The following is a 26,819-nucleotide window of genomic DNA, read 5'->3' on the forward strand; positions in this document are numbered from 1 at the left end:
TAACACAAAATAAAATGAAAAATAAAAATGAATGAATGAATATTTGCCCAATTTTCGACCGCCACGCAATGTAACCCAAGTGTACCGCTACTGTGCCGTATGGGGGCGGCATTACTGCAGAAATCACACACTTTCACTACCCATCGTCATGTGCTGCTGGTCTGTCTCTGTGTGTGAGTGTCTGATCTAGTGTGTGTGTGAGCGTGTGTGTGGATGGAGGAGGCAGAGTCAAACACACATACACAGACAGAGAGACACAGACCAGGACCACACCGACCGGTCTGTCTCCTAAAGATGCTGAAATAACGGCGAGAAACCAACATCTTTCGGTTGTCGATCGTGACCAGCTCACTTACTGTCACCAAGATGTCTGGGAAAATAGACAGTAAGCAAGGTGAGTGTTTATATTTGCTTGGCTTTTAATAATAAAACGAAGATAAACTTGAGTTAGCCGCGTTAGCATTAGCGTTAGTCGAAGGTTCAAGGCCACTGACAGGATCGAAGCATCTTATCTTCATCTTATTTTTAACAGTCAAACCAGACAAATAAAAGATTTAGATGGGATATCCAAGTCTTTAAATACATCCATCAGAAGGATATAATAATAATGTCTACATGAGTTCGCCCCAGACAGCTGTGTTTGGGTGTGGACGGAGCTGCTTAACGTTAGCCCTGTTGTTGACTTCAGCTAGCTGTCACACTTCTCGTTTTCACCCATTTTTCCCATATTTGCTGTTTTCAGGCTTTAAATATTTGTTTTGTGTTGTGTTGTTACGCTTTTTGAACGGGGTTTGTGTTACTGTTGTGTTTGTGCTGCTGTCTGGCATTTTCTGGCATTGTTTTGGTCTGTTGTAACTGACTGTTGTAAATAAAATTTATTATATTTTGCATTTAGAGCTAATATAATTACTGAAAATGAGTAATTTTCAATAGGTTACGTTAGCCTATTAAAGTATGTTGTGTACTTATGTATTTAGAATAGATGAATGGATGGATATATATCCATATGAGATGTAAATGGCAAATATATGTGGAATCTGGTGCTGAAGAAAAAGTTCCCCTTCCCATTTACACTGCTAACTTTAGATTTATAGTCATTTACTGTGACCTGTGATTAATATATGTTAAAGCTAAGCTGGTAATGTTCACTTTTATTTCCTTTACTGTTCCTTTTTAGATAATACAGAGTAATTTGCTATATGAGTTAACAGATTATTCCTACATAGATGTAGGTTAGAGAGAAAGATGGACACTTTTGAATGATGTGTTATGTACTGTAAGTGGGTCAAGATAAAAGCTTGGTTAAAAAGGGGTAATGACGTCTTCTTTTGTACATAAGAATGATTTTTTTTCTGAGCAAACAATGACTCATACCATGTAATATAGACTACACCTACTAAAATGTCATTTAGTGTGACAGTAGTTTATGTATCAAAAATCTCATCAGGTGTCTTTAGGTCATTAGAACAAGAATCATTTGATGTATTGAAAGACCCACTGTGCATTTAAAATAAACAGGAATTAGTTGCCATTTTTAAACCATATTCTTTGATTCTGTCATTCAATACAGTAAGTTTTTCCTGTTTGTCAGCAATACGTTTTTTTAATTAAACTAAAATAGCACTTAGTGTAAATTTGTATGATCTAAAATGAACAAGTACAGGTCAACATAATTGTTTGATTTTTGTTCAGATATATGCTGAATGATCATGTAATACCTTTTAATCCTTAAATTAAGGTTTTATTTTCACAAATGCTATTTTAAAGTAGATATTTTTCAACCTTAATTTGCAATGACACATATCTGTGCATGTGTGTGTGTTATTTTAGTTTAAATTAACTTGTTTAAATCAAATAGTACTTTGCAATTTGTGAAATGGAAAAATGTGTTGCATTTTCTCTATTTTTGAATTTATCTTCACTTCAAATCAGTGCTATTGATTTCATTGTGATTAATATTGTCGTTTATGGGAGAATCCATTGCCATTGAGAATCCAATGACTGTCGAGTGCTTTTTCTGCACAGTGTTGACTTTTTTTGACACAGAGTGCTCCGTCAAAATTGCCTTGCAGGCGGTTAGAACGCAAGGTGCCCAAATGCTCGCTACAAATAGAAAAAAGGCACCTCTCAGTTGCAAAACAAACAAACAAGCCTGATCTCATGAGAAATTGTTGCTATTTTACATTTTGTCAGTTTAGTGGCTAATTCGTACAAATTAGTGCGAGTTCAGTTTTTGTTCAGAGTTCAGATTTTCAAAAGGAGATGTGCCATCCAAACCCACTCTTAAACCCAATCGTCATTGGGGAATAAGCGAATCGTACTAAATTGTGCGAATGAGATCATGCAATTTCATACGAATTAGCCAAAGTTTGTAAAAGTTACAAATTGCCATGAGATAGCATTGACAAAAACACATTTAGTATAATAGAAAGAGGTTAGAGGAATTAAGGTTGGTTTTTACCATATTTGGAAGGGTCGTTGCAAGCGTGCAAAATATTCAACAAATTGATTAGATTTCTTGTCAAATTTGCAAAAATAAACTGTGTTTGTGCATCAGCTCTTGAGTTATAATTTGTTGATGAAATATAGGCTAAATTATAATTCTGCTCGACAAAAGGGTCTGACATGGATGTATCTACAGTTGTATTTTTAGATCTAACGTATGACAACGCATGCAGGTAGTAATATTAACCTTTGCGTAAATAGGTCATTATAATATTTAGTTTTAAGCAGTATCTTGCACTCAGTGTCCTCATTCATTCATTAATTTTCATTCGGCTAAGTCCCTTATTTTTCAGGGGTCGCCACCAGTGTCATCATAATTATCGCTAAGTCATCAATGTTATTATCTCACTAAGACATGTTCAATTTAAACAGATATTACTTTAACAGTTAAGAGGTGGATAAAACGTACTGCTTCCCGAGTGTGATGTCACAGTCAGTGTTATGTTCTGATTCACCTGTTTTTTAGTGGTCTTTGCTCAAATGAGATTTACATGGGGAGGACACAAGGTTGTTTGAGGCTCACTGACGCTGTAATTTCCATATTTATCTATGCCAAAGGTGGAAAGTTTTCCATACTATGGTATCTTTATCAGATTCATAAAGATTCGACTTACTTGATTCATCTTGGTCTAGATTAGGTAGTGATGCATTGTTCAATATGGAAATTTTTGGAAACGCTGATAACCGATAACTGTATTTGGAATGGTGTTTGAAGCTCATGAGCAGTATAACATTTCCATATTTATCTATGCCATACACTCAAAAAATATTTTTGCTGGTTGTTCAAACTACTTCTTTAAAATGAGCTGAATCTACACAATTCCGGAGCTTTTTGGGGAGACAACTTAATCAATTTATGTTTATTATAACATGAAGGAATTGTATGGAACCCAGCAATTTTCATACAATGGTATCTTTATTATTTCAGATTCTGAAAGATTTGACTCACTTGATTCATCTTGATTCAGAATAGGTAGTGGTGCATTATTGTTTAATACACATATGGAAATTTTGAAAACATTGAAAACCGATAACTTTATTTTTTAGGAGCAAAATGACACTTTTTGTAAAATCATTTACAAATTCCAAGCTTGAAGATGGATGAAAGAATAGTTGATTCATTAGAATATATTGGGCAATACCGATATGGCCGCTCTCATCTCTATTTTATAGTTGATTGCATTCATTGACTGCATTTTTATGAATAAGAAACATGTCTGTTCACTCAACCCTGCGAGGTTGCCGGCACTGTCACTTCCTTTCTCTCGGTGTTCAGAGAAATTTGAATCAGTTGTGGGTAAGCGGTGCACTTCTTGTCAGAACTTTAGCTGTTTTTCTCTGAACTGGCCTGTGAAGTAGATGTTGGTTTGCGTAGGAAGATGTTGGCCAGTGTCTTCTGCTTTCAGATGTATCTCTTTTACTGGTATTATTGTAACTGCTTGAGGTGTTTGCATTATTTGATGCTATTTTAGTAACAAAAGAAACTGAAAAGGAAAGTGTTTTATTTTTGATTGTTCGCTCCTCAAGTTTATCAGGTCGTGCTGTTTCATCTGCTTTGTTTTTTGCACTACAGTTTTAGGGTCTAAATTTAGCAATGTTGTGAAATGCCAAGTTGCACAAATCTGTTTGATTGCGAGTGATTGCTTTGAAAGAGGATTAAAGTCTATGCAAAATGCAGTACATTTTAAGCAGTCTAAAAATGCTATTAGTAAGGCTGTCGAAAGTGCAGATTTTGGTAGAAATTGGGACTGAAATTTTTAAAACGTCATTTTTCCATGAACATTTTTAACTCTGTTGAGCCAATCACAGTTGAAAGCGTGAACAACATAGCCAATGTATGATGGTACATACCATTAAGGTGGAATGAAATGTATACCCTGAAATATTTTTTATTCATATTTATTCATGAAATGTAAATAAGTGGTCTGAGAAGGTATTGCCGATTGCTTTATAGACCATTTTGAGGGATGTAAACCATAACAATAGTCCTAATGTATATCCTGTTTTACATGATTAATTTCCATAGCTCCCAAGAATCCTGAAAGGTCCACATATTGATAAATAACATTATGACAGCTTTTATTAAAATAGAGATATGACTGAATTGCCTCCTGTTACAGTTATTAAAATACTTTGACAACAAGCAGGAAATGTTCATGGGCCAATGGCATCACCACATTGAAATGGTTCATATTTCAACAAGATGTGATAGTTTGGTTGGTTCAGAAATGGCCTGCTACTCAGTAGGTACTGCATTTAAATTTAAATGTACTACTTTGCCGTTAGAAAAGTACGTTCTATACAATATGAATGGAACTCCGACGTACTACATATGCCATTTTATCATCATCACGTGACCCACCCGCGTCAGTTGTGTTGCTTCACTCCCATTCATGAATTCTCTCGCTGTGCATCATGGGATAGGGAAACGTCCATCCGATGCGCACTTCAGAATCTCGCTGAAAAAGTAGGCCATCCTGGAACTTACTGTTTTTCGAATTCTTTGAATTCCATTATACTGCTCGGCCCACATACTGTTTTTAGCGTACTATATAGTATAGAAGTATTCCATTTTGGATGCAGCTTTATTTTCAATATTTATACAAGAATTGTAATATTTTATATTTAGTTTTTTTTTTAAGAAAAAAGCTGTTTGATTTATTTTCCTGTCATTACTTGAATATTTTTTAAGTGAGAATATGTTAATTGAGAAATGTTTATAATAATAAGGTCTGACTATAGAAAAGTGTGAAATTGGACAAAGATCATGTCCTTTTCTTAAATATTCAAATAGAGCTGGGAGGTATGGCAAAAATTAAATCCTGATAATTATTTTCTATATTGAACTAAAACGATATATATTTCAATATAAGTTTTTAAATGTTTCCACCTTTAAAAAGAGTATCCCAACCACGACTGAAGGTGGATACTGCTGGCGGGAAAGTGAAATGAGCATGCTAACCAATACTGGGTGACGCAGCATGACCTATTTTCGGCCGATAATTTTAAGCGGCCAAAAATTTGGTGAATCTTTAATATCAACACAATTATACATTCCTGTTGTTGCATATTTCTAATTTCTAAAAATTTCTAAAAATGTCCAGAGCTCACCATCGCGGTTCGATATAGTATCATTTATCGGCCCAGCCCTGTATTCAAGCTTATTTATTACAGTGGTCCCTCGCTAAAACGTGGTTCACTGTTCGCGGCCTTGCAGTTCCGCAGGTTTTTTTAGTGCAATTTGTCATGCTTTTTTCTACAGCACATTGTGTTCTGCATCCTGATTAATGCATTGTGTTCTGCGTCCTGATTGGCTGCAGATCATTGTCAATCAATCTCCTCCATGCTGTGTCTCCTGTATAGCACAGAATGCGTTGAGCTTGCCAAACTTACATAAATATTCGATTGCTCGCATTGCGACTCTGAAGTGCTGTACTGTATGTTTGCAAGTTGTCTCTCCACAATGTCGACGAATGTTCTGCACCATTAAAGGCACCTGTGGTAGCACCTTAAAACGCAGAGGACGATGCCAAAAGTTGAACTTCTGGACATGCTAAAGTAAGGTAGAAGTTACGCGGCTGTAGGGCGCCATTACGGAATAAATAAATGAAGATCAAATGGTTTTGATCTTTGGTTTTATTCTATAGTACTGGACTTATTTTTCTACGAAGGTTTGATTTGAGAATGTTTAAACAAGAGAGAAAAGGGTGAATGACTGTCTGAGAAAAGTGTAAAAAGTGTGTAGTGAGAGGTTTTACAGCCTTAACATCTATAATAATTCTAAAAAAAACAACGAGAGACCACTGTATATAAAGACCTTTTTAAAAAACTATATCGTTAAAGATTTCATTATTGTAAAATCAACGTTCTCATACTGAGAAATAAAATTTGATCTTACCGCCCAGCCCTTGTAGCCAATCAGCAGTGCATAAAATGCAAGCAGGAAATGCTGGTACAGTATAATTGTTTCATGTTTAACATTTCACTATCGATTTGTACTGAAGTCTGTACATTTGACAACCCTAGTTCATCTTTGTGGTGGAAACTTGAGTCCTGTTGTACACTGAAAAAAGTGTTGCATGCAAAAGTGTTGCAAACAATTTATTTGTGTTGAATTTAAACAAACAAATTAAATTTAATAATCTTCAACTTAATTTGTTAGTTTAAATTCAGCCCAAATAAATTTACAACCACTTAACGTAAAAAATTGAGTAAATCCAAGGAATCTTCTTTGAATAATTTTTTTCAGTGTAGCTTGAGGATGTTTCTCGGGTGTGGGGTGTGTGTTCAGAGGTTGTGGTTGATTTATTTTGTTAGTTTCAGAAGAGGATATGCTTAAAAAGAGGATCTGAATTAGGGGACAGCACTTCCCACTACATATGTGAGGAGCGGATGGAAAGATCACATCCTCTAAAGGCGAAAGCACACCTCATTAGTTTGGCGTGTTTTCATTAGCAGAGTGCCGCGTTTTCTTAGACAGTCATTCAGGAAGTTGGCTCTCATGGGCAATTTAACCTGTTCAGATTAGCAGTCACATCAGTTACTGTGAGATAATACAGATAAGACTTGCACTTCCCCTGAGTAATTCCTCTCATGCACATGTTTAAATGTATTAACTTTTAGTAAACTGTATCAGGTTCTGTACATCCTACTGCTTTTTTGTTTTGTTTTGTTTTGATTTACAAGGTTGGTTTATTAATTAAAAAATAATAATTTATAGATGTTTTATAGACGTTTTTGTTACCCACATGGCCATAAAAAGATATTTTACCCCACCTGCCAATGGCCAGTGACTTTAAAAATGTACTTTTTTTTCTTTATCAAAATTATATGTGCTTTATTTAAAGGGCCACGAAGCCCCCTTTCTCAACAGGGTGTTTTCACACCTCTAGTTTGAAAAAAAGTCTGGAAAGTGGGTGAGTCTAGCTTTGTTTAGATGGGAGCGCTGAGTGGTGAAAGAGGGAAGGGTTTGCATGAACATGTTTCATTACATGCGGCAACACAGACACAGGGGAGATAGACAGTGATTCAGAGAGCAGCATTTACAGCGGATCTGAGAGCTGTGTGAAAGTGGAGGATTTTCAGCCCATAATATTGTAGAGATATTACTGTAAACTAAGTAACTAAATCATTTTGACTAAGGTATGTCTTTAAAAACTAAAAGAGAACTGCTAATGATATTTACTAACTTTGCTAAGAACATTGATCACACTAGGGTTGGGCCATGGTTTAGACCATGCCATCGTTCATCGCCGATAAACTTCATGATGCTGAGCCGGCATCGCGATCCATCGCCCTGCCCCACATTTATATTGATATATAACTTATTGTTTGCATGTCATCTTAATAACAACAACGATCTTTTCATGAGCTGTTAAATTTTACATAAAGCTGCCGCTTGCTCGGCTGACAGCATTGTGAGGATTAAATGAAAGGAAATGTGTATTAATTACATTTTTAAAATTTAAATTATAGAAAGGTATCACATTTTAAAGTAATTTATATTCTATTATTTTATTGTAATGGATTTTTTTAAAACAGCAGTAATTTGACAACTTTTATTATTTATTTGTTTGTTTGCTGTCCAGCATTAAAAGGATGCTTCACTTAAATGAAAATGTCCTGTTTTCTTGGCATCAAGTGATTTTAAACAATTATGAGTTTCTTTTTTCTGTTGAACACAAAAGAAGTTATTTGGAAAGATGTTAGAAATCGGTACCCATTGACTTCCATAGTAGGAAAAACAAATACTATGAAAGTCAGTTAATGATTACAGGTTTTCAGCAGAAGAAAGAATCTTATGAAGGTTTTGAACAAGCAAAGGGTGATTAAATGATGAGGACAGAAATTTTGTTTTGTTTTGAAATTTTGAAATCCGTTTTGGGTGAACTACCCCTTTAACCAACTTTTACTTCAGTCCAAGTCGCTCTGAGACCCTGACAAGTCACTTGGACAAAAGAGTCTGCTAAATGTAAATGTGGTGCAAGCATGAGCTACTTTTACTGCAAGCATGAGCTACTTTTACTGTCTTTATGATTATGCTAAAGTTACCATATTGTATTTTCAGGCATGTTAAAATACATTTTAAAAGTTTACCAGTAAGCTGCAGAGTAACACTGTTTGTTTACATACACGCCAACACTTTTACTCTCATTTTAGCACTTAGTGAGTTTCATTTCTATTTATAGGCTCCTCTTACCCAAATGTTTGATTTGTAAACATTGAGAATGTATTTTGTGCCTAAATCGGTTGTTTCCGACTAGCAACAGCATTTGGTAAATCATATTCATGATTTATATTTAAACCAAAGCTCATAAACTGTTAAATGTTTTTGAAACCATTTGATCCTGCCCCCGTTTCCTGTTTTAATAGGAAATGCATCAACATAACAAAAACAAGCTTCTGTCTTTGATATGTGATTCTCCTCATGTCTCATGTACTTATGTGCTAATCTACTCACACCCAACCTTCAAAGCTTGTTTTCACATGAGTCAAACATCCTGACACAACCCCATTAAACACACTCGTCTGACTTTTTTCAGCTTTGTATACAATGTTCTGTGTTGTATGATTATAAAAATTCACAGAGCATACTCACTAGTGCAGGGCACTTCATTACTTTCTGTGTGTGAGGATGAATTGCCCCTAAATGGTAAGTTAGCCTGCACAATAGTGTCATCACCCTAATTCGTTCCAGAGCGCCATGCTCCAAGAGAGCACTAAGTCTAACTGTGACCAATACAGTTTGTAGCTGAAGACAATTTTCTTGTACACAAAGGCCTGGATTTCATCTTGTATATTTTTTTAAGATACAGAATAAGGTTGGTGTGAAATAATGTCACAGTGAACTAGAATGGTCCAAAAATACCCACATAGTAAAATTTCTCTGGCCCACACAATGAGCTTTTGCTTGGCCCACAAGCCGCAGTGATTTATGGTATATGACCGGTCCAAGTCTGGCTTCCAGACAAGGACCAAACATGGACCATATCTGGGCCTAGTCTCAGCCAAGTTAATAACCCATAACTGGGCCTGAACTGGGCCAGATATAGCCCATGTTTGGCCATTGTTCAGAAGCCAGACTTATTGTGTCACAACTGCAGTGAAATTGATAAACCCATGATGTATTGCGCTTTAGGCACTTTAATAATGGTAGTTGTTAATAATAATATCGTTTGTAAAAGAATAATTCGTTGATAAAATATATCTAATGTAGGTTAAATTCAGTTAATTTGCAACATACAGGAAATAATAGATTAATAATTCAAATAATTGCATCTTGATTGTTTTCTGGATTAAAATGAAGGCATTAGACGATGCAAACAGGAAGATGGAAATAACTTTGTGTATTAAAATATTTCTTTACTCAAAAAATAATTTTAATCTATTTTAAATTTGGGTCAAGATAGGCCAAACTTGCGTGGCCCACATATCAGTTTTTAGCATCTGGGCCAAATACTACATTTCAAAATACTGGCCCATGTCTTATGTGCCGCCCTAAAGATGGTGCCACGGCCCACATGCTGTATGCCAGTTCCGGATGAATGCCTGCTGTGCCAGCTTTATGCCAAATCTGGACCAGAATTCCTTATTACCTGGGTAGAATCATTCGGCCAATTGAAATAAAGAGATAATGTAATATAAACACTTTCATTTATTTACCTTAGGCTTTCTCTCTATTTTAGAGGTCGCTACAGCAGAATGAACTGCCAAATATTTCAGCATATGTTTTACAGAGCGGATGCCCTTCCAGCTGCAACCCAGTATTGGGAAACACCCATACAAACTCATTCTCTCTCACACACACACTAGAAACAATTTAGTTTATTCAATTCACCTAGAGCGCATGTAGTTGGACTGTGGTGGAAACCGGAGGACCCGGAGGAAACCCACGCAAAACACGTGGAGAAAATGCACACTCCACACAGTGCTAACCACTGAGCCCCCGTGCCGCCCTGTAATAACGAGATGGAAAAACTTAACAAAAAGTAGCATTCTTGCGATGGCAGCTCATTTAAATGGGACATGTTTAATTTATTGTGCTAAAAAGTATTAAAACAATGGCTGCAACACATGACGAAATAACTAAAATAAAAATAATACAAATCAAATAAAAGATACTCTAGTAGCTCTGTTTCATTATGAATTGTGCCTTCCGAAATGAGTATGTTTATGAATGTGATTTATGCAAAATGAGTATGAATTTATATTACAGTCATGATGTGCAAATTGACACGTTTATTGAATTCAACTCCAAAATTCTTTGTATTTTAATAACCCTGTGGAAATGAACTTTGTTTTTTATCTCCCTTCAGAGTCCCAACGCTCCCACTTGACATCCTTTACCATGAAACTAAAGGACAAATTCCACTCTCCCAAAATCAAGAGGACGCCATCAAACAAAAAGTCCAAACCACCACCAGAACAACCCGTAAAGTCCCCAGAGAAGACCGTAACTAAGGTATGGAGTAGATGTTTACTTGCCTGAAATGAAATCAACATGTAGTTATATTTTGGCATGTTAGTGACATTCTTGGAAACTTTTTTACCACATTAGAGTCTGAGTCGATTAGAGGAGCATGAGAAAGAAGTGGTCAGCGCCTTGCGGTACTTCAAGACCATTATCGACAAGATGGCGGTGGACAAGAAAGTGTTAGAAATGCTTCCTGGTTCTGCAAGCAAAGTTTTGGAGGCTGTCACGGGTTTGGTACAACTAGATAGCAAGATACTAAGCAGGTAAAATGTTTTGAAGCATCTCTAATCTAATTGCATTCTGTAGACAATGCTTATTTGACTTCCTCTTTCTTCTGTCTTCAGTTCAAGGGTGTCCTCCTGTCTCAGCCGACTCTATCAAAGCCTTGCAAACCTCATTCGCTGGTCGGACCAAGTAATGCTGGAGGGTGTGAATTTGGAAGATAAAGACACAATAACAACAGTCACAAATGTGATCAAAGCAGTGCTGGATGGTGTAAAGGTATTGATGTTCTGTAGATCTCTGTCAGGGCTTGTTTTTGACATTCTGCTGATGTGGCGATTTATTCTCCACCCATAATCCAGCTGGATTTAGCCACAGGCTTTGTTTTTAGTTGATGCTTCTGTGGTTTCCTGCAGGAGCTGGTTAAAGTTGCCATTGAGAAACAGGAGCACCCTTCACCTACGACACCTGTCAAAACCATTCCTCCAGTCGCCAGCCCACAGCGGTATATGAAAAATCTTATGCTAATGAACATTTTGCATTGAATTATTTCATACAAAATGAAAATACAGCACTGGAAAATAACTGCAAAGTAGTTAATGACTATATTTAAAAACAGTTGTAAGCTATCCCCATATGTGGTTTAATTGAAGGCTTAGTTCACCCTAAAATAAATATTGTCATCATTTACTCATCCTGTTTGACTTTTTCTTCAATTAAACACAAAAGTAGATACTTTTAAAAATGTTGGAAACCTGTAACCTTTGACTGCAATTCAATTTGTTTTTTCAACTATGGAGTTTAATGGTTTCAAGTTTTCATCTTTATTCAAAATAAGTTTAATTGAAGAAATAAAATCATAAAGGTTTAGAGCAAATAAAGGATGAATAAATGGTGACATTTTTGGATGAACTATCCCTTTAAATACAAATAATTTGGATTAAATCCTCCTGTGCATGCTGTGTATTATGATATCTTAGCACTAATAATGTTTTTGATTTTCATCACTTTATTGTTGTAGTGTTCCAGAGCCCCCTGTCATTGAGACGAAGGAACTCGTCTTGAATAACAGCCCTGCCCCAGCTGAAACCACAGAGACCCCAAATGATGTCCCTGATGAGGAAGTAGCCCCTCCGAAACCCCCTCTACCTGGACTCAAAGTGCCTGAACAACACTGGTATGTAAGCTTTACTTCACTTTCACCACAATAACATTTTTAAAAACATTAGGAAATGCGTTTTTTTTTTCTTTTTCAAATATTTCCCAAATGATGTTTAACAAAGCAGTTTTTCCTATAGTATTTTTTCTTCTTGAAAATGTCTCATTTGTTTTATTTTGGCCACAATAAAAGCATTTTTACATTTTTTTTATAACCATTTTAAGGTCAATATTATTAGTGGTTTTAAGAAATATGTTTCGATTGTCTACAGAACAAACCATCATTATACAATGACTTGTCTTATTACCCTAACCTGTCAAATTAACCTGCTAAAAATAGTATCTTGAAAAATATCTAGCAAAATATTACATACTATAGGGATGCTCATGATAACCGATTAACCGTTACAAAAGGGTACATTTTTAACCAAATATTTCGAATGAAGATGAGAGTTTGATCAAAGCTTTACGAGAACTGAAAGGCCTCAATGCTTCACATTTTCTTTGTGAATATCTGACAAAAAAACTGGACAATATGTGGATTGGATTACTTGTTGGCGAAAATCGATCGCACTGGATCAGTGTGGCGTGGAGTGGTCGTCCACACACTGCCCGTATTGTTGAAAATATCAACACTGTCGAAGACATGGTACTGAGCCAAGAAGACGCACCATGCACCCATCGCACAGTATGCTGATTTTAGTTGCGTCATTGAAGTGCCGTGCAGACATGTAAGCACCTTAATCAAATTATTACCATCGTGTAGGATTTTCGGCACATTTTGCAACAGGATAGTCTATACACACACGACTAACTCTATTCTCTGCACCTATCAAGAGTGAAGGACCACAGACACCCGCATCACGAAATGCAACGTTTTTTTTCCCATTCGCCGTGGGCTATCAAATTCCTTTGAAACAACAATCTTCCAGCAGTTCATACTCGCAAACAACATCTCGTTTGTCACAGGGGCATACATGAAATGTTCCTGAATGAAAGTGAAAGTGCCAAACTGCAGTTAAAGTTGACAAATTACAATTGACTTTTACAATTCATTTATTGAAAGTATTTTGTCCTTTCACTTTATATGCTGGTGTTCTTCACTGTCTATAAAAAGCAAGAATCGTCTTCAAGGCATTGTTAATTTGTACTCAAAAGTTCACCTGCAAAGTCTTGCATACTATTACTAACAGCTGGTGTTGAGGAAGGCCCATAAAATACTAGGAGACAGCACACACCCCTTGAGCAGATATTTTGAGTGGACGCCCCTTGAGCGACGTCTAAGGACAATAAGATGTTCCACAAATCGTCCTGAAATTACTTTTGTGCTTGAAGCAATTGGGTTACGTTATAAATGTAGTTAATCAATGGATTATTGTTATTAGTTTTTTTTTTTTTTCCCCAGTTTTTTGTTTGTGTAATTGATGTTAAGTGTTGGTGTTTATTGTGTTAAGTGTGTCATTTTTGTTATATGTGAAGCACCACCATGTCAGAATGAATTGCCCCAAGGGGATTAATAAAGTTTTAAACTGAACTAAACTAAATTAAAAATAAAACACATACAATTACTTGAAACTCCAGAGGAAATGTGGATAGTGTGGTGACGTAATGACGTTACTCGAATTATGTGCTATAACATGTAAAACGGGGATTGTGAAAGGAACATTCAAAAAGCAACTCAAGTAAACACCATAATCATGATATTGTCTTATTCAGATTAAGGCAAATAATTTGATTGCTATGTAAACTAGTCATTGTTTTACAAGGTGATGCAGTCAAATAAATCGGGTGAGGTGGAAAACGTATACATATCATATAATTTCATCTATTTGCTATCTAATTACAAAATATAATTAAAATTACAGGTATTTTGATGAAATTCTGACATAATTTATTTTGCTTGGATATTTTTGAGACGAGGTGTATATTTAAAAATGTTAAACTGCAATAAGGTATATCCCAGATTTATAAGCTTAAATAATTTCAAACCCTTATAGAAAATGAATAGATAAAACAGCAGAGGGTGTCAGGCCTAACTGATACTGATGTTTATATCATTTACAAGCTTTATGAAGTGGAAAAACTATGAGTGTGATAGTATGAAAGGCCCTACTGCACAAAGCTAGCAGATTATAAAAGGAACTGTGAAGTAGGCTGTGTTATCATAACATGGCATCTTATCAGGTTTGCATGCAGTAAACATCTAGATATCACAGGTGATGCAGTCTGCAGCAACATGTCGTTTCTATTTTAAAGTACGGTGCCGTGCTTGGCTACAGATGACTGCGCAGACCCATAATGGTTTGTGGGAGGCCTGAAAGAAAAAGGTGTGAAGGAGAGATATAAATAGTGGTATACTTGAGAATTTAGGCCTTTGTAGGGTGCAGCAGCAACACCGAAGATTCGGCTTCCTCTTGCAGAGAGTCATTGACATATGGGTTTTCTGAGAAATGAACTGAACGGTGTCAGCTCTGATCCGAAGACTGAAAGATAGAGAGAGAGAAGCGGCGAGAAGGGATATTCTGATACCAAGTCTAGACGAGAGGATTAAGTTGTGCTGCTGGCATAAAAGAGAGTTCGCTTTGTGCCTTGAATTATTTGCTGGCATTTCCATTTTGGCCTGCTTCCAGTCTGTGTCTCTGATATGTGAGCTTTTTGTTGGAGATTAATTTGATGCCAAGTTTATCCTGCCACCTGGTCTGTTCACTCTGCAGCTTGGTGCTATTGCTGCTGCTGTTGTTTTTTTTTTTTTGGAGGGATATAATTTAGAGCCAACTTGATTCACTGTAAAAAAAATGCTGGGTTCCACATGATCCCTTCATTTCGTCCCAACTTAAATGGCACCTATGATGAAAATCATCTTTTGTAAGCTGTTTGGACAGAATTGTGTGTAGGAATAGGGTTTCCACAGTCATATTGGAGTCATATGAAGACAATCTCTTTTTTTAAATTTCCTGACATAATAAGATCCAAATCCCTCCAATTTTGAGGCCCACCACAACGTGACATAGAATTGCGGTTTCCCCGCCCACCGAATTGATTGACAGCTGCGTATTAACATGTCTTTGCAATAACAAGTATAATTATATCAACAAGACAGGACGTGCGTAAAGCAACCAGGATTAAAAGATCTGCTCAGCTCATTGTGATCATCAATCATCAAATGTGATCAAGAATGAGCTTTACAAGTTTAAAATGTTTTAAAACAGTGCATGTTTAATAAAATATAGATGGTAAAAATCACTGTAATTCATCACCAAAGCCGCATCTCAGTACGATCATAAAAAATATATTTTGCGGATATACGGATATCCACACAGCAGTGGATATTAACATGTATCCTGTCACATTTGCTGTGCAAAAACAGTGCAAAGTTAAACGTGTCTGCTGTGTGTGTGAACTTTGTGGACTCATCAGTGCAGAAAGGCTTGAATTAACTCTACAACACATACATCAAATAATCATTGGGAAAGTTCTTACTGTATAATGTCTCGCAGACGTTACGTAGGATCTACTTCATTTATCTCTGTCACTGTGCTGTTTATCTGACGCAGCCGAAGTGGAGATTGAGGCACACTCTGCGGCCTCACTTTTCCAGCCGCAGCTGCGCTTCATTCTCGGAATGTATAGTTTGTCTAAAGTGATGTATACAAACTATATAGTGTACTATGACCAGGTATACAATCAGCCAGCGCAGTCATCCCTCCATAGTAAAAAGTGTCTGCTGGTTTGTTTACTTGTGGGAGTTCCATTGGCATTTTCCCGTACGTTAAATCTGACCAATCGAAAAGCAGTTTAGGAAATACGTTCAATAACATCTGGCCAATGAGTTTTATGGATTTTGTCACATGACTGCATTTTGGTTCTTTTCAACTGGTTTGGACCAAAGCAATCCGTGTAGTGTGAAAAGGACCCAAGAATGGCAGAAAAATGCTACAATGTATCATTTGTTGTCCTTGGTCCGGACCAAATGAACCAAACCACAGATGTGAAAGCACCCTTAAATCTTGAAAAAGGGGTAAATAGCTGCCCTTTAAATGTTGGTATTGGTGGTTCACGAAGACTCTCCATTGGTGTAATGTAATTTATGCAGTAAAAAACATTTATTATATGGCTCTATTATATGGCAGTATATACTGTTACATCTGCACAACTCTGGTTTGCACTCTTTGCCATGTACCCTTAAATGTAACCGTATTGTTTACCCTTTTTATTTTTACTTATATTTTTAGATTATATTATATGTGTAAGTGTATTTATTGTAATTTCTTTTTTAAATTCTTCCTTTTGTATTAATATAATCTGTTATGCACCTACGGTCTAAGAGTAATGCAACTTCTATTCTCCTGTACATGTGGTTGAATTGACAGTAAAGCTGACTTTGACTTGACTTTGACTTTCCCCACCCTTACCCCTAAACCCAACCCTCAGAGGAAACTTGTGGCAAGTTTTGAATGTCAAAAGACGCCATTAAGTATGATTTTTAAGCATTTTGAATTATAAGGACAAAAGGCATGTTCCCATAAACAACCTCAATGTTTTATTACCTCAGTCATAGTAATTGTAATTATAAAAACAAATTGTCCTTGTAAAGCCCCCAAAGCCAGTATACTAAATAAATAATTAAATAAATAAATAAATGGAATAATGTTCAACTAAAAAATACATTTAGATGAGTAAATAAACAGAAATATTTCATTTTTGAGTAAACTATCCATTTAGCATACATTAATTTGAAACTGAACTAAAGCAGCGTTTATCTTGCTGTTAGAACAAGCTGCTTTTTAAAATAGACATGCTAAATGAATAAGAACATGAAGTCAAACTTGTATTGTGGTGTAAAACATCTCAACCACATTATTTTAATTTCTTAATGTGGCAACCTGACCATATGAATTTTTGTTGACGTGTGTTAGCAACACATTTTTATGTACACTTTTACCCTTGCAGCTCACAGTTTCTCATGGAAATACTTTAAAAGACATGTTACATCATTCATTAACTTGATTAAGCCTCACAGTGCAAAGAGACTCAAAAATGCATAATAAACAGATTTGCATACTAAGAGGTGATTGGAGATGTCTTTGCACGTGCAATGATGGGAAAGGTAATCGAAAGCGTTCACAGGCAAAACTGCTTTGTTGCAGTAGTTTTTTATTAGCAAATCAGTATTAATAATGCATATTCTGAACCGCGGATCACAGGGGGCACTGAACCGTGGGAGAACAACGTGACGATATGTTTTTTAGCGAGAACCATTGCATCCCTACTTTCAAAGGGGTAAACAAAATAACACCATGGTAAAAACATGGTAACACCCAAAACACTTTATTTTTTTTACATTGCCTGAAATGTATCTCCTCAGGTAGAATATGGGTTTAAGCTTAATAAGAAAAATGTTAAATTCTAACTGTTTAATTAAATATTTATAAAATAAAATGATGATGTAAAATAGAGATTTTAAAGGAGTGTTAATGTGTTTTGTAATTGCCTGTTTGCAGTGGTCAGTGCAGCACGAGCGTCCCAGATCACAGTTAGCTCACTAAAATGGCATGTAGATGCTTTCATGGCCAAATTCGCTCAGCTCACAGCTGAAAATGTGTCTTATCCTTTTACCAGCAGCCCTGAGTTGGTTTCCATCCATCAGACCGCTCAAATAAATGACCGTGTTAAGACTAAGGCAGGTCTTCCAGGTGTTTAATAGCTTCCTTTCATAGCCAGTACCTGATTTAATCTCATTTCTTGCCTGCTGAAACAATTTAATATGTCAAGAAAATCTGTCTGACCTGGCATGCTGAGACTGGTTATTCAGAAGATAATCTGTATTTGCAAATGTCAGCCAGACGTACTCTACATTCACTATGAGTCAGTTCTTCTGCTAGTCGCTGGGTTGCATGACTTCACTGCTAGCAGCTGTTTTGGGGACGGCGGAGCAGCTAACCAGACTGACTGATATATGAAGTTGTGGTTTTCTTGGTCCCAGAGATGGATTCCACTTTCGCTTTGCTAAAAATGGTCCTGATGACTTAGGATTGTTTACAATCTTACTTAAAGTCTGCTTGAACCGGAAGCTGTGACCTTTTTTTTCACAGTTCCTAGAGAAACAGAATGTTAAATGAGAAAACAGTGGGCATAGCTATTTTTTTTTCTTCGGTGGACCGATTGGGTGTAGTAAGTAGGCATTTCATTCAGAAAGATCGCGAAAAGGATTTCGGGAGGGTTATTACAACATATCAGACTCATCCTCCTTACCATTTCTGTTTGGTCACAAAACTGACAGGTGTCAGGCCTGGCTAAATATGTTAACCATGGCCAATACCTCAGACTGACATAATCTGAGAATTTAACTGAATACATATATGACGTGTATTTTCAGATTGTAATTCAAAATTACAAGGACAAACTTTTTTTTTTTCATAATGACATGTCCAGATGAATTGTTCAACACAAAACTAGCAATGTAAGCTAAGAAAATAAATACAGTTAGTTTTGATTTCATGTGTACTTTAAACTCAATGTGTCTGATTGACAGTTTGAATAAGACTTATTTACAGTGCCCCAGTAAATGCTTTAAGATATGATTTACTTTTATTTACTTTACACTTTTACTTATTCGTGTATTTAATAAGAATGATAATTCCAAAATAAAGACGTTATTCACTATGTGCAGCCGAACCAACACTAGTGAAAGCAATGTAGTTTAATCAAAAAGCAAACATAAGCGTGTGCGCAGAGAACCCGCGCGCCTCTCGCACGTGCTGCTCTTTTCCCGGTGCGAGTCCCGGTAGTTAACATGCACGCCAAAAAAAATGGCTGCTCACGCGCCGCTCCTGCGTTGTAAAACCGGCGTAACAACCTTTTTTCTTTGTTTTGCAAGTCGGCAAAACTAAAGTTTAAACAGTATGATGATGGTGATCTTGCTAAGCATGCCTCCTGATAGGTTTTTTGTATGAAGTAAAGGGAGTCAGTGAGGTAAGACTTAATAAACCTAATTCTCTGCCATGTGTCAAGTCGAAGACAACAGAAGAGCTTAATGTCTAGCAACGCCTCTGGCTACAGTTAATCAGTTTGACAAATAAACGCTTTCATTGCAGTCCACCGGCTCTCCCTCCAAAGAAGCGTCAGTCGGCACCATCTCCCACCAGGATTGCTGTGGTTGCACCAATGAGTCGCACCACAAGTGGATCAAGTCTTCCTATTGGTATCTGTCGACAGGTGAGAATTTGATCTTGATGCTTCATCGCTTTATCCTGCTGCTTTAAAGTTCATGTAAGCCTTAAATGACATGTTAAGTCCCTCCTAAAATTATTCTTTAATAACGGTTCGTAATTAATTTGGTTTAATTAAGAGGTCATTGTTTGAGGTAATGTTTTTTATTTCTCAAAAATGTAATTGGGGTTTAAAACACTCGACTCTTAATTGTACAGTCGTGGCCGAAAGTTTTGAGAATTACATAAATATTGGAAATTGGCAAAGTTGCTGCTTAAATTTTTATAATAGCAATTTGCATATACTTCAGAATGTTTCAAAGAGTGGTCAGATGAATTGCATAGTCCTTCTTTGCCATGAAAATTAACTTAATCCTGAAAAAAACTTTCCACTGCATTTCATTGCTGTCATTAAAGGACCTGCTGAGATCATTTCAGTAATCGTCATGTTAACTCAGGTGAGAATGTTGAAGAGCACAAGGCTGGAGATCATTATGTCAAGCTGATTGGGTTAGAATGGCAGACTTAACATGTTAAAAGGAGGGTGATGCTTGAAATCATTGCTTTTCCATTGTTAGCCATGGTTACCTGCAAAGAAATGCGTGCAGCCATCATTGCGTTGCATAAAAATGGCTTTACAGGCAAGGATACTGTGGCTACTAAGATTGCACCTAAATCAACAATTTATAGGATCATCTAGAACTTCAAGCAAAGAGGTTCAATTCTTGTTAAGAAGGCTTCAGGTTGTACAAGAAAGGCCAGCAAGCGCCAGGATCGTCTCCTAAAGAGGATTCAGCTGCAAGATCGGAGTGCCGCCAGTGCAGAGCTTGCCTGGGAATGGCAGCAGGCAGGTGTGAGCGCATCTGCACACACAGTAAGGCGAAGACTTTTGGAAGATGCCCTGGTGTCATGAAGGGCAGCAAAGAAGCCACCTATCTCCAAAAAAAACATCATGGACAGATTAATCTTCTGCAAAAAGTGTGGCGAATGTCTGCTGAGGACTGGGGCAAAAGTCATATTCTCTGATGAAGCCCCTTTCCGATTGTTTGGGGCATCTGGAAAAATGCTTGTCCAGAGAAGAAAAGGTGAGCGCTACCATCAGTGTCATGCCAACAATAAAGCATCCTGAGACCATTCATGTGTGGGATTGCTTTTCAGGGAGTGAGCTCACTCAAAATTTTGCCCAAAAACACAGCCATGAATAAAGAATGGTACCAAAACAGCCTCCAACAGCAACTTCTTCCAACAATCCAACAACAGTTTGGTGAAGAACAATGCATTTTCCAGCACGATGGAGCACCGTGCCATAAGGCAAAAGTGATGTCTAAGTGGCTCGGAGACCAAAACGTTGAAATTTTGGGTCCATGGCCTGTAAACTCCCCAGATCCTAATTCCATTGAGAACTTGTGGTCAATCCTCAAGAGGCGGGTGGACAAACAAAAACCCACTAATTCTGACAGAAGTAACTCCAAGAAGTGATTATGTAAGAATGGGTTGCTATCAGTTAGGATTTGGCCCAGAAGTTGATTGAGAGCATGCCCAGTCGAATTGCAGAGGTTCTGAAAAAGAAGAGCCAGCACTGCAAATACTGACTCTTTACATAAATGTCATGTAATTGTCGATAAAAGCCTTTGAAACATATAAAGTGCTTGTAACTATATTTCAGTACATCACAGAAACAATTGAAACAAAGTTCTAAAATCAGTTTAGCAGCAAACTTCAAATGAGTGAAAACTCATATTTGTGTCATTCTCAACATTTGGCTACGACTGTGATTAAAATGATTTATTTTATTTATTTATTTTTTTTAAAAGTGTTTTAAAATTGTATTTCCGCTTATTAAGTGTGACGTCATGCGAAATGGCTTCTGGGTCCAAGTGCTATATCAAACTGTTTCGGGATGCTCATCAAATGGTAATAATAAACGTTTACAAAGCGATGTAATACTTTCAAAAATCATGATCGCAATATATATAAACATGCCTAATATCAGTTGGCCAGAAAGTGATTAATTTTTACTAAATTGTTACAATTTTGGTGTCTGTGATGCCAGAGCCCAGAAAAAAAATAAAAAAATAACTTTTATGTGTTGCAGGTATGACTAATGACTATGGCTAAAAAGTGGTCATAAACGAGTATTTTCTCAATTCAAAGGAGTAGCGGCTTGGACCCAGTAACCGTACTTCATACCTCACCAATATGTCACAACTTAACAAGCGGATAGTATTAAATTAAAATATATATAAAGCGTCTATTCTTGTCCTGACACAATTTTGAAAAACATTATTGATCAACTTTAAACTACTAAATTACTATTATATATAATTTTCTTTTTTGAATCTTATATTATGTTTTTAATTCAATTTTTTTCTTCATATTTAGATTTTGTTCTAATTCACAAGTTAGGGCTTTAAACCTCATTAGTACCCGTTTTGGGTTAGAAAATTGTGAAAACTGATAGAAACTGACTAACTGCTGTGACTCGAGGTCTTGCATTCTTTTTCCCATGAGCTGTTCTTAAGTAACCATTCAGAATTCTTCAGAAACCTGATGTATTATAAGGTCACTCAGTTCTCAGTAACTTGGACATTTTTTAAAAGGATACTGTATTTTATTTTTTTTTTACTAATCCTCCCATTTTCCATGGAGCATAAACATGTTTTGAATGAAATGTGAGCTGTTTTTACCAATAAAATGAAAGTCTTTGGGTCCAAAGCAACATGAGACTCCCCTTTATTTAATGTTTGATTGTCTTTCAAGGTTGACTGTTCTTATTTTCAGGAGTATGAAGCAGATGCCTTACAAAGGCGTTTTTCTGGAGGCAGTCACTCCTATGGAGGAGAATCGCCACGACTGTCCCCATGTGGCAGCATCGGCATATTGAGCAAGTCAGATGAACAGCTGTCCTCTCTTGACCAGGACAGTGGACAGTGCTCTCGTAACACCAGCTGTGAGACTCTAGGTGAGATACGTTTCAAACAATGCCGCAGAAGCTGGAGTATTGTGTGTAGGATTTTGAGGAAATAAATAAATTTAATCCATTTTGGAATAAGGCTGTGACATAAAAAAATGTGAAAAAAGTAAAGCGCTATGAATAGTTTCCGGATGCACTGTATATTGTATGGATAAAATGAAAAGTCTATTGTTTCATATTATGCCCTATCATTTATTTAGTGCGGTCAAAAATACATAGTTTTCTTTTTCATCATTTTGTATGATTGCAATTAGGGGATGCAGACAGAAATGTGAATAACAGAATTGTTAGAAAATTGCAGTCTTAAAAGTACAATGTTTACTATTTGAGTTTTATTTAGTGATTTATTTATTTTTTATTTTTGTTTAATCGTGACTTTTTCAGGGTGTCCGCAGGGTCTTAAAAAGTATTAAAAGTTGATAAATCAATGTAGAGAAATTTAAGGCCCTTAAAAAGTATTAAAAAGTCTTAAATGCTATTTTGCAAGGTATTACATTTTATCTAATTTTTGATTATGCAAAGTATGATTGTATGCTAATGTTAGCCTGAATTAAATCTGCGAATATCAGGATGCTGTGTAGTTTTTGAAATCAATAAAATCAAAAATATATGCTGCTTTGTTTACTGCAGTAACCAAGGCAACATCGTTATTTCTACAGTTCTATAAGCGCCAACCTGCTGAATTAGCTAGATTTAATAGATTGTTATTCAGTATATGAATAATGTTTTAGTTTATGATTAGTTTCGTACGTTAATATTTAGTAAATATACTGCAAGTGAAAATGTTGCCAATGTTTCCGGTTGAAACCTAAAGTGGTTAAAAGGACCTAAAATGTTTGGAAAGTCTTAAAAAAGGTCTTAAAAGGAATTGAATTTCACTCTCTGATTACTGTATATACTACGTTTTTAAAATGTGTAATTTATTAATATTTATTTTGTAAGTTATTTCAATCAAACCTTTCTCCTGAAGCGAGAAATATGAATGGGTACGTTTCTGAGTATCTACTTTAAAAATATGATGAATGGATGGATGGATGGATGCATGGATAGACGGATGGATAGATAGATGGATGGATGGATGGATGGATGGATGGATGGATGGATGGATAGATAGATAGATGGATGGATAGATAGATATTAATTGAATTTACAGAAGTGGTACCATATTGTGATATATATCACTATCAGCATGTGAGATGATGCGATATGACCTATGCACCTGAAATGGTGCTTACTGCTCATCGTAGAAATATCAATAGCATTTGTATTATATCTTTATTCCTTGAATCGAAAATTGAACGAAAGTTGAATCAAACTGAATCAAGAGCTTGTGAAAATGAATCAAATCTGGCCATTTGAATCGATACCCAACCCTTGTTTCTTGCTTGCCCCAATAGCTGTTTAATGAAATAATGATTTTAATCTTCTCTGTCTTTTCTCCTGGTTTACTCAGACACAGCAGAGAGCTACGACCCTGACTATGACTTCTTGCATCAAGACCTGTCCAGCACTGAGCAGATCCCTCATGCACACACTGGGGGTTGTCTGAGCCCCCTTCCCGAATCTCTCCACGAATCGTCCTCATTCCCAGTCCAGCTCCAGTCGATGCCGCCTGCCCTCCCGAAGAAGGAACGGCGGCCCCCTCTTCCTCCAGTGGAACGACTCTACTCTCAATATGACAATGTTCCAGATGAGGACATGCACACTCCACCCTTCCCGCTCTTCAGTGCAGTCCCACCCTCAAACCCTGGAGTATTTATGGGGAACTTCGGTCCCAGTGAGAACACACAGATCCCACAGAGCCCCCCGCCCCTGCCGGAGAAGAAGAGTCGCCATAGTGAGTATAAAGAATTGGGTTGTTAGAGGATTGCAAATCACTGGGTTACAGAGACCTGTCTAGTTGGAAGTACAACATGTTTTGGTGAAAGTCTTCAATTCTGGTTCCTTCCCTTTTATTTCCCCTTCAGTCTACTGTAATGACAACTTTCGGTTCTGTTTTGTGCCAAGAAATGCAAATACAGCCAAAAATGTAGAGGTACAGAAAAAAGAAGTTATGAATAATTTAAACTGAAATAACAGAGTTTGGAAACAAATGAAATGAAGTTTGATAAACTAATTTCGAGAGGAGCATGTGATGAGCTGGTCTCTCATCCACAATTATCAATAAACCAATCAGATTAATCCAAATCTACAATAAATAGTCCGTTTCACGTTACTTCTCTTATCTTCATTTTTAAAGAATCCCCCCCATCCACCCTATCTCCCCCTTTTTTCTCTTTTACCAGGGGGAGCTCTTGAGAACTACCTGATCCCTGATCTCTAAGTGCAGGGTTCTCTCCCGGGACAGCATGCCAAACCTGCTATTAGTATCAAGCAATATCTAAGTGTGAACTCCTGAAATGTAAATTAGGAAAAAAGCAAACTTATTTCGCCATCACGGTGGTGCAGTGGGTAGCACAATCGCCTCACACCAAGAAGGTCGCTGGTTTGAGGCTCGGCTGGGTTAGTTAGCATTTCTATGTGGAGTTTGCATGTTCTCCCCGTATCTGCGTGGGTTTCCTCCGGGTGCTTCGGTTTCCCTCACAGTCCAAAGACATGCACTATAAGTGAATTGAATAAGCTAAATTGGCTGTTATGTATGTGTGTGAATGAGTGTGTATGGGTGTTTTCCAGTGTTGGGTTGCAGCAGGAAGGGCATCCGCTGTGTAAAACGTGCTGGATAAGTTGGCGGTTCATTCCGCTGTGGCGACCCCTGAATTTATAAAGGGACTAAGCCGAAAACAAAATGAATGAATGAATGAAACAAATTTCCCAGAGCCTTAGACTTGTGTAGAAGTTAACGCATCTTAAAACCTAGACAATTGTACAAATAAAAAATTCCATGAAATCAATGATTTTATTGAAAAAGAATGTACTGTACCACCAATGTGTAATCACTGTCAGGCCTCTCTCACCATAAAACACATTTTATTAGAATGTGAAATTTAAAAAACTTGTAGACAAGATTTATATACTCAAAGCACTTGGATGTTTTTAAAAATGCATCACCAGGAAGAATTAGAAGTTATTTATCACAAACTGAACTGAAAAATTCTATCAAATTTTTTTATGTATCATTTTGTAATTTTAATTAATGAATTCTATATAAGAATATATATATATATATATATATATATATATATATATATATATATATATATATATTCTTCATCATTTTCAATTGAAATGAAGTTATTATTGAAGTTATTAGTATGTAATATGTTTTTGTCTATATCGATATATATCAAATTTTGAACGTTTTAGAAAAAAAAAAAAAAAAAATCTAAGGTAGGAAAAAAACATTCTGAAGGATGTGATGTTTTTATGAATAATTCATCCATGAATAAAAATGTTACTAAATAAACTAATAATAATAAAACTTGACAATTATTTTTTTTAAATTACAAATATATGTCTTCATCCTCTCATGAGTACAAGATTGTAAACTACATTTTTTGAATTGTTGAATAATTTAATAATTGAATAATTAAAGTTGCACTGACATATTGACATTTTCTTCCATATTGTGATAAACATGCAAATGAAACTGATTAATAATAATAATATTATTATTATTATTACAAAAAATTACATAATAAATGACAAAAAAAACATATAACTGATTATTATTATTATTGTTATTATTATTATTATTATTACAAAAAAATACAAAATAAATGACAACAAAAAACATAATTACCAAACAAAATTACAAAATTACCAATAACAAAAAAAACATACAGAAACTACAGGTCTACAATGTGCTGACCAGAACTAGTATCCAGTACCAAGCTGGAAGTTGTGGGTGGGGACCCAATCAGAAAGAACAGGGTCAAGCTGAAGAGTTTGGACAGGTCGGTGAAGAGAGTACCTAATTTTCTCTAATTTCATAAAATAAAAAATATTTCTTATCCAAGTGTGAGAAGGAAAGTGAGGACCCTTCTAGTTCAGAAGAATTAACCGCCTAGCCAGAAGGGTTAAGAAGGCAGCAAAGTCTGCAAATTGAGAGGGTAAAGTGTGGCCAGTTGGGAGGACCCCAAATAAACCAATAATTAGACAACGTGGAATATCAACAGTAGTAATAGCAGACAATGAGACGAAAATTTGCCTCACATTTCTGTTTGTCTTAAGACTAAGCTGTTTGCACAGTTCGCTGAATTCCTTGTGAAATATGCGCGCTGTGTGACGCAGTATATGGCAAAGCCCGTTTTTCACTAGTTTTTCATCTGTAAAGCCTCTC

General features: G+C 36.2%; 1 protein-coding gene across 3 annotated transcripts in view; it reads left to right on the forward strand.

The window, feature by feature from the left end:
• The first annotated feature begins 227 nt into the window (after positions 1 to 227).
• The window catches only part of rapgef1a (Rap guanine nucleotide exchange factor (GEF) 1a), a 65,588-nt gene continuing 38,996 nt past the window's right edge, over positions 228 to 26,819 (forward strand). For all 3 annotated transcript variants that reach the window (XM_056463990.1, XM_056463991.1, XM_056463993.1), the window contains exons 1-9: positions 228 to 394; positions 10,821 to 10,966; positions 11,063 to 11,241; positions 11,323 to 11,479; positions 11,617 to 11,705; positions 12,222 to 12,377; positions 19,453 to 19,573; positions 22,348 to 22,528; positions 23,994 to 24,377. In XM_056463990.1, coding sequence (XP_056319965.1) covers positions 367 to 394; positions 10,821 to 10,966; positions 11,063 to 11,241; positions 11,323 to 11,479; positions 11,617 to 11,705; positions 12,222 to 12,377; positions 19,453 to 19,573; positions 22,348 to 22,528; positions 23,994 to 24,377 — 1,441 coding nt within the window. In that variant the 5' untranslated portion in view covers positions 228 to 366. The remainder of the gene's footprint in view (positions 395 to 10,820; positions 10,967 to 11,062; positions 11,242 to 11,322; positions 11,480 to 11,616; positions 11,706 to 12,221; positions 12,378 to 19,452; positions 19,574 to 22,347; positions 22,529 to 23,993; positions 24,378 to 26,819) is intronic.

This window comes from Danio aesculapii, chromosome 8, assembly GCF_903798145.1.
Source record: "Danio aesculapii chromosome 8, fDanAes4.1, whole genome shotgun sequence".
In the NCBI taxonomy this organism is placed as follows: Eukaryota; Metazoa; Chordata; class Actinopteri; order Cypriniformes; family Danionidae; genus Danio; species Danio aesculapii.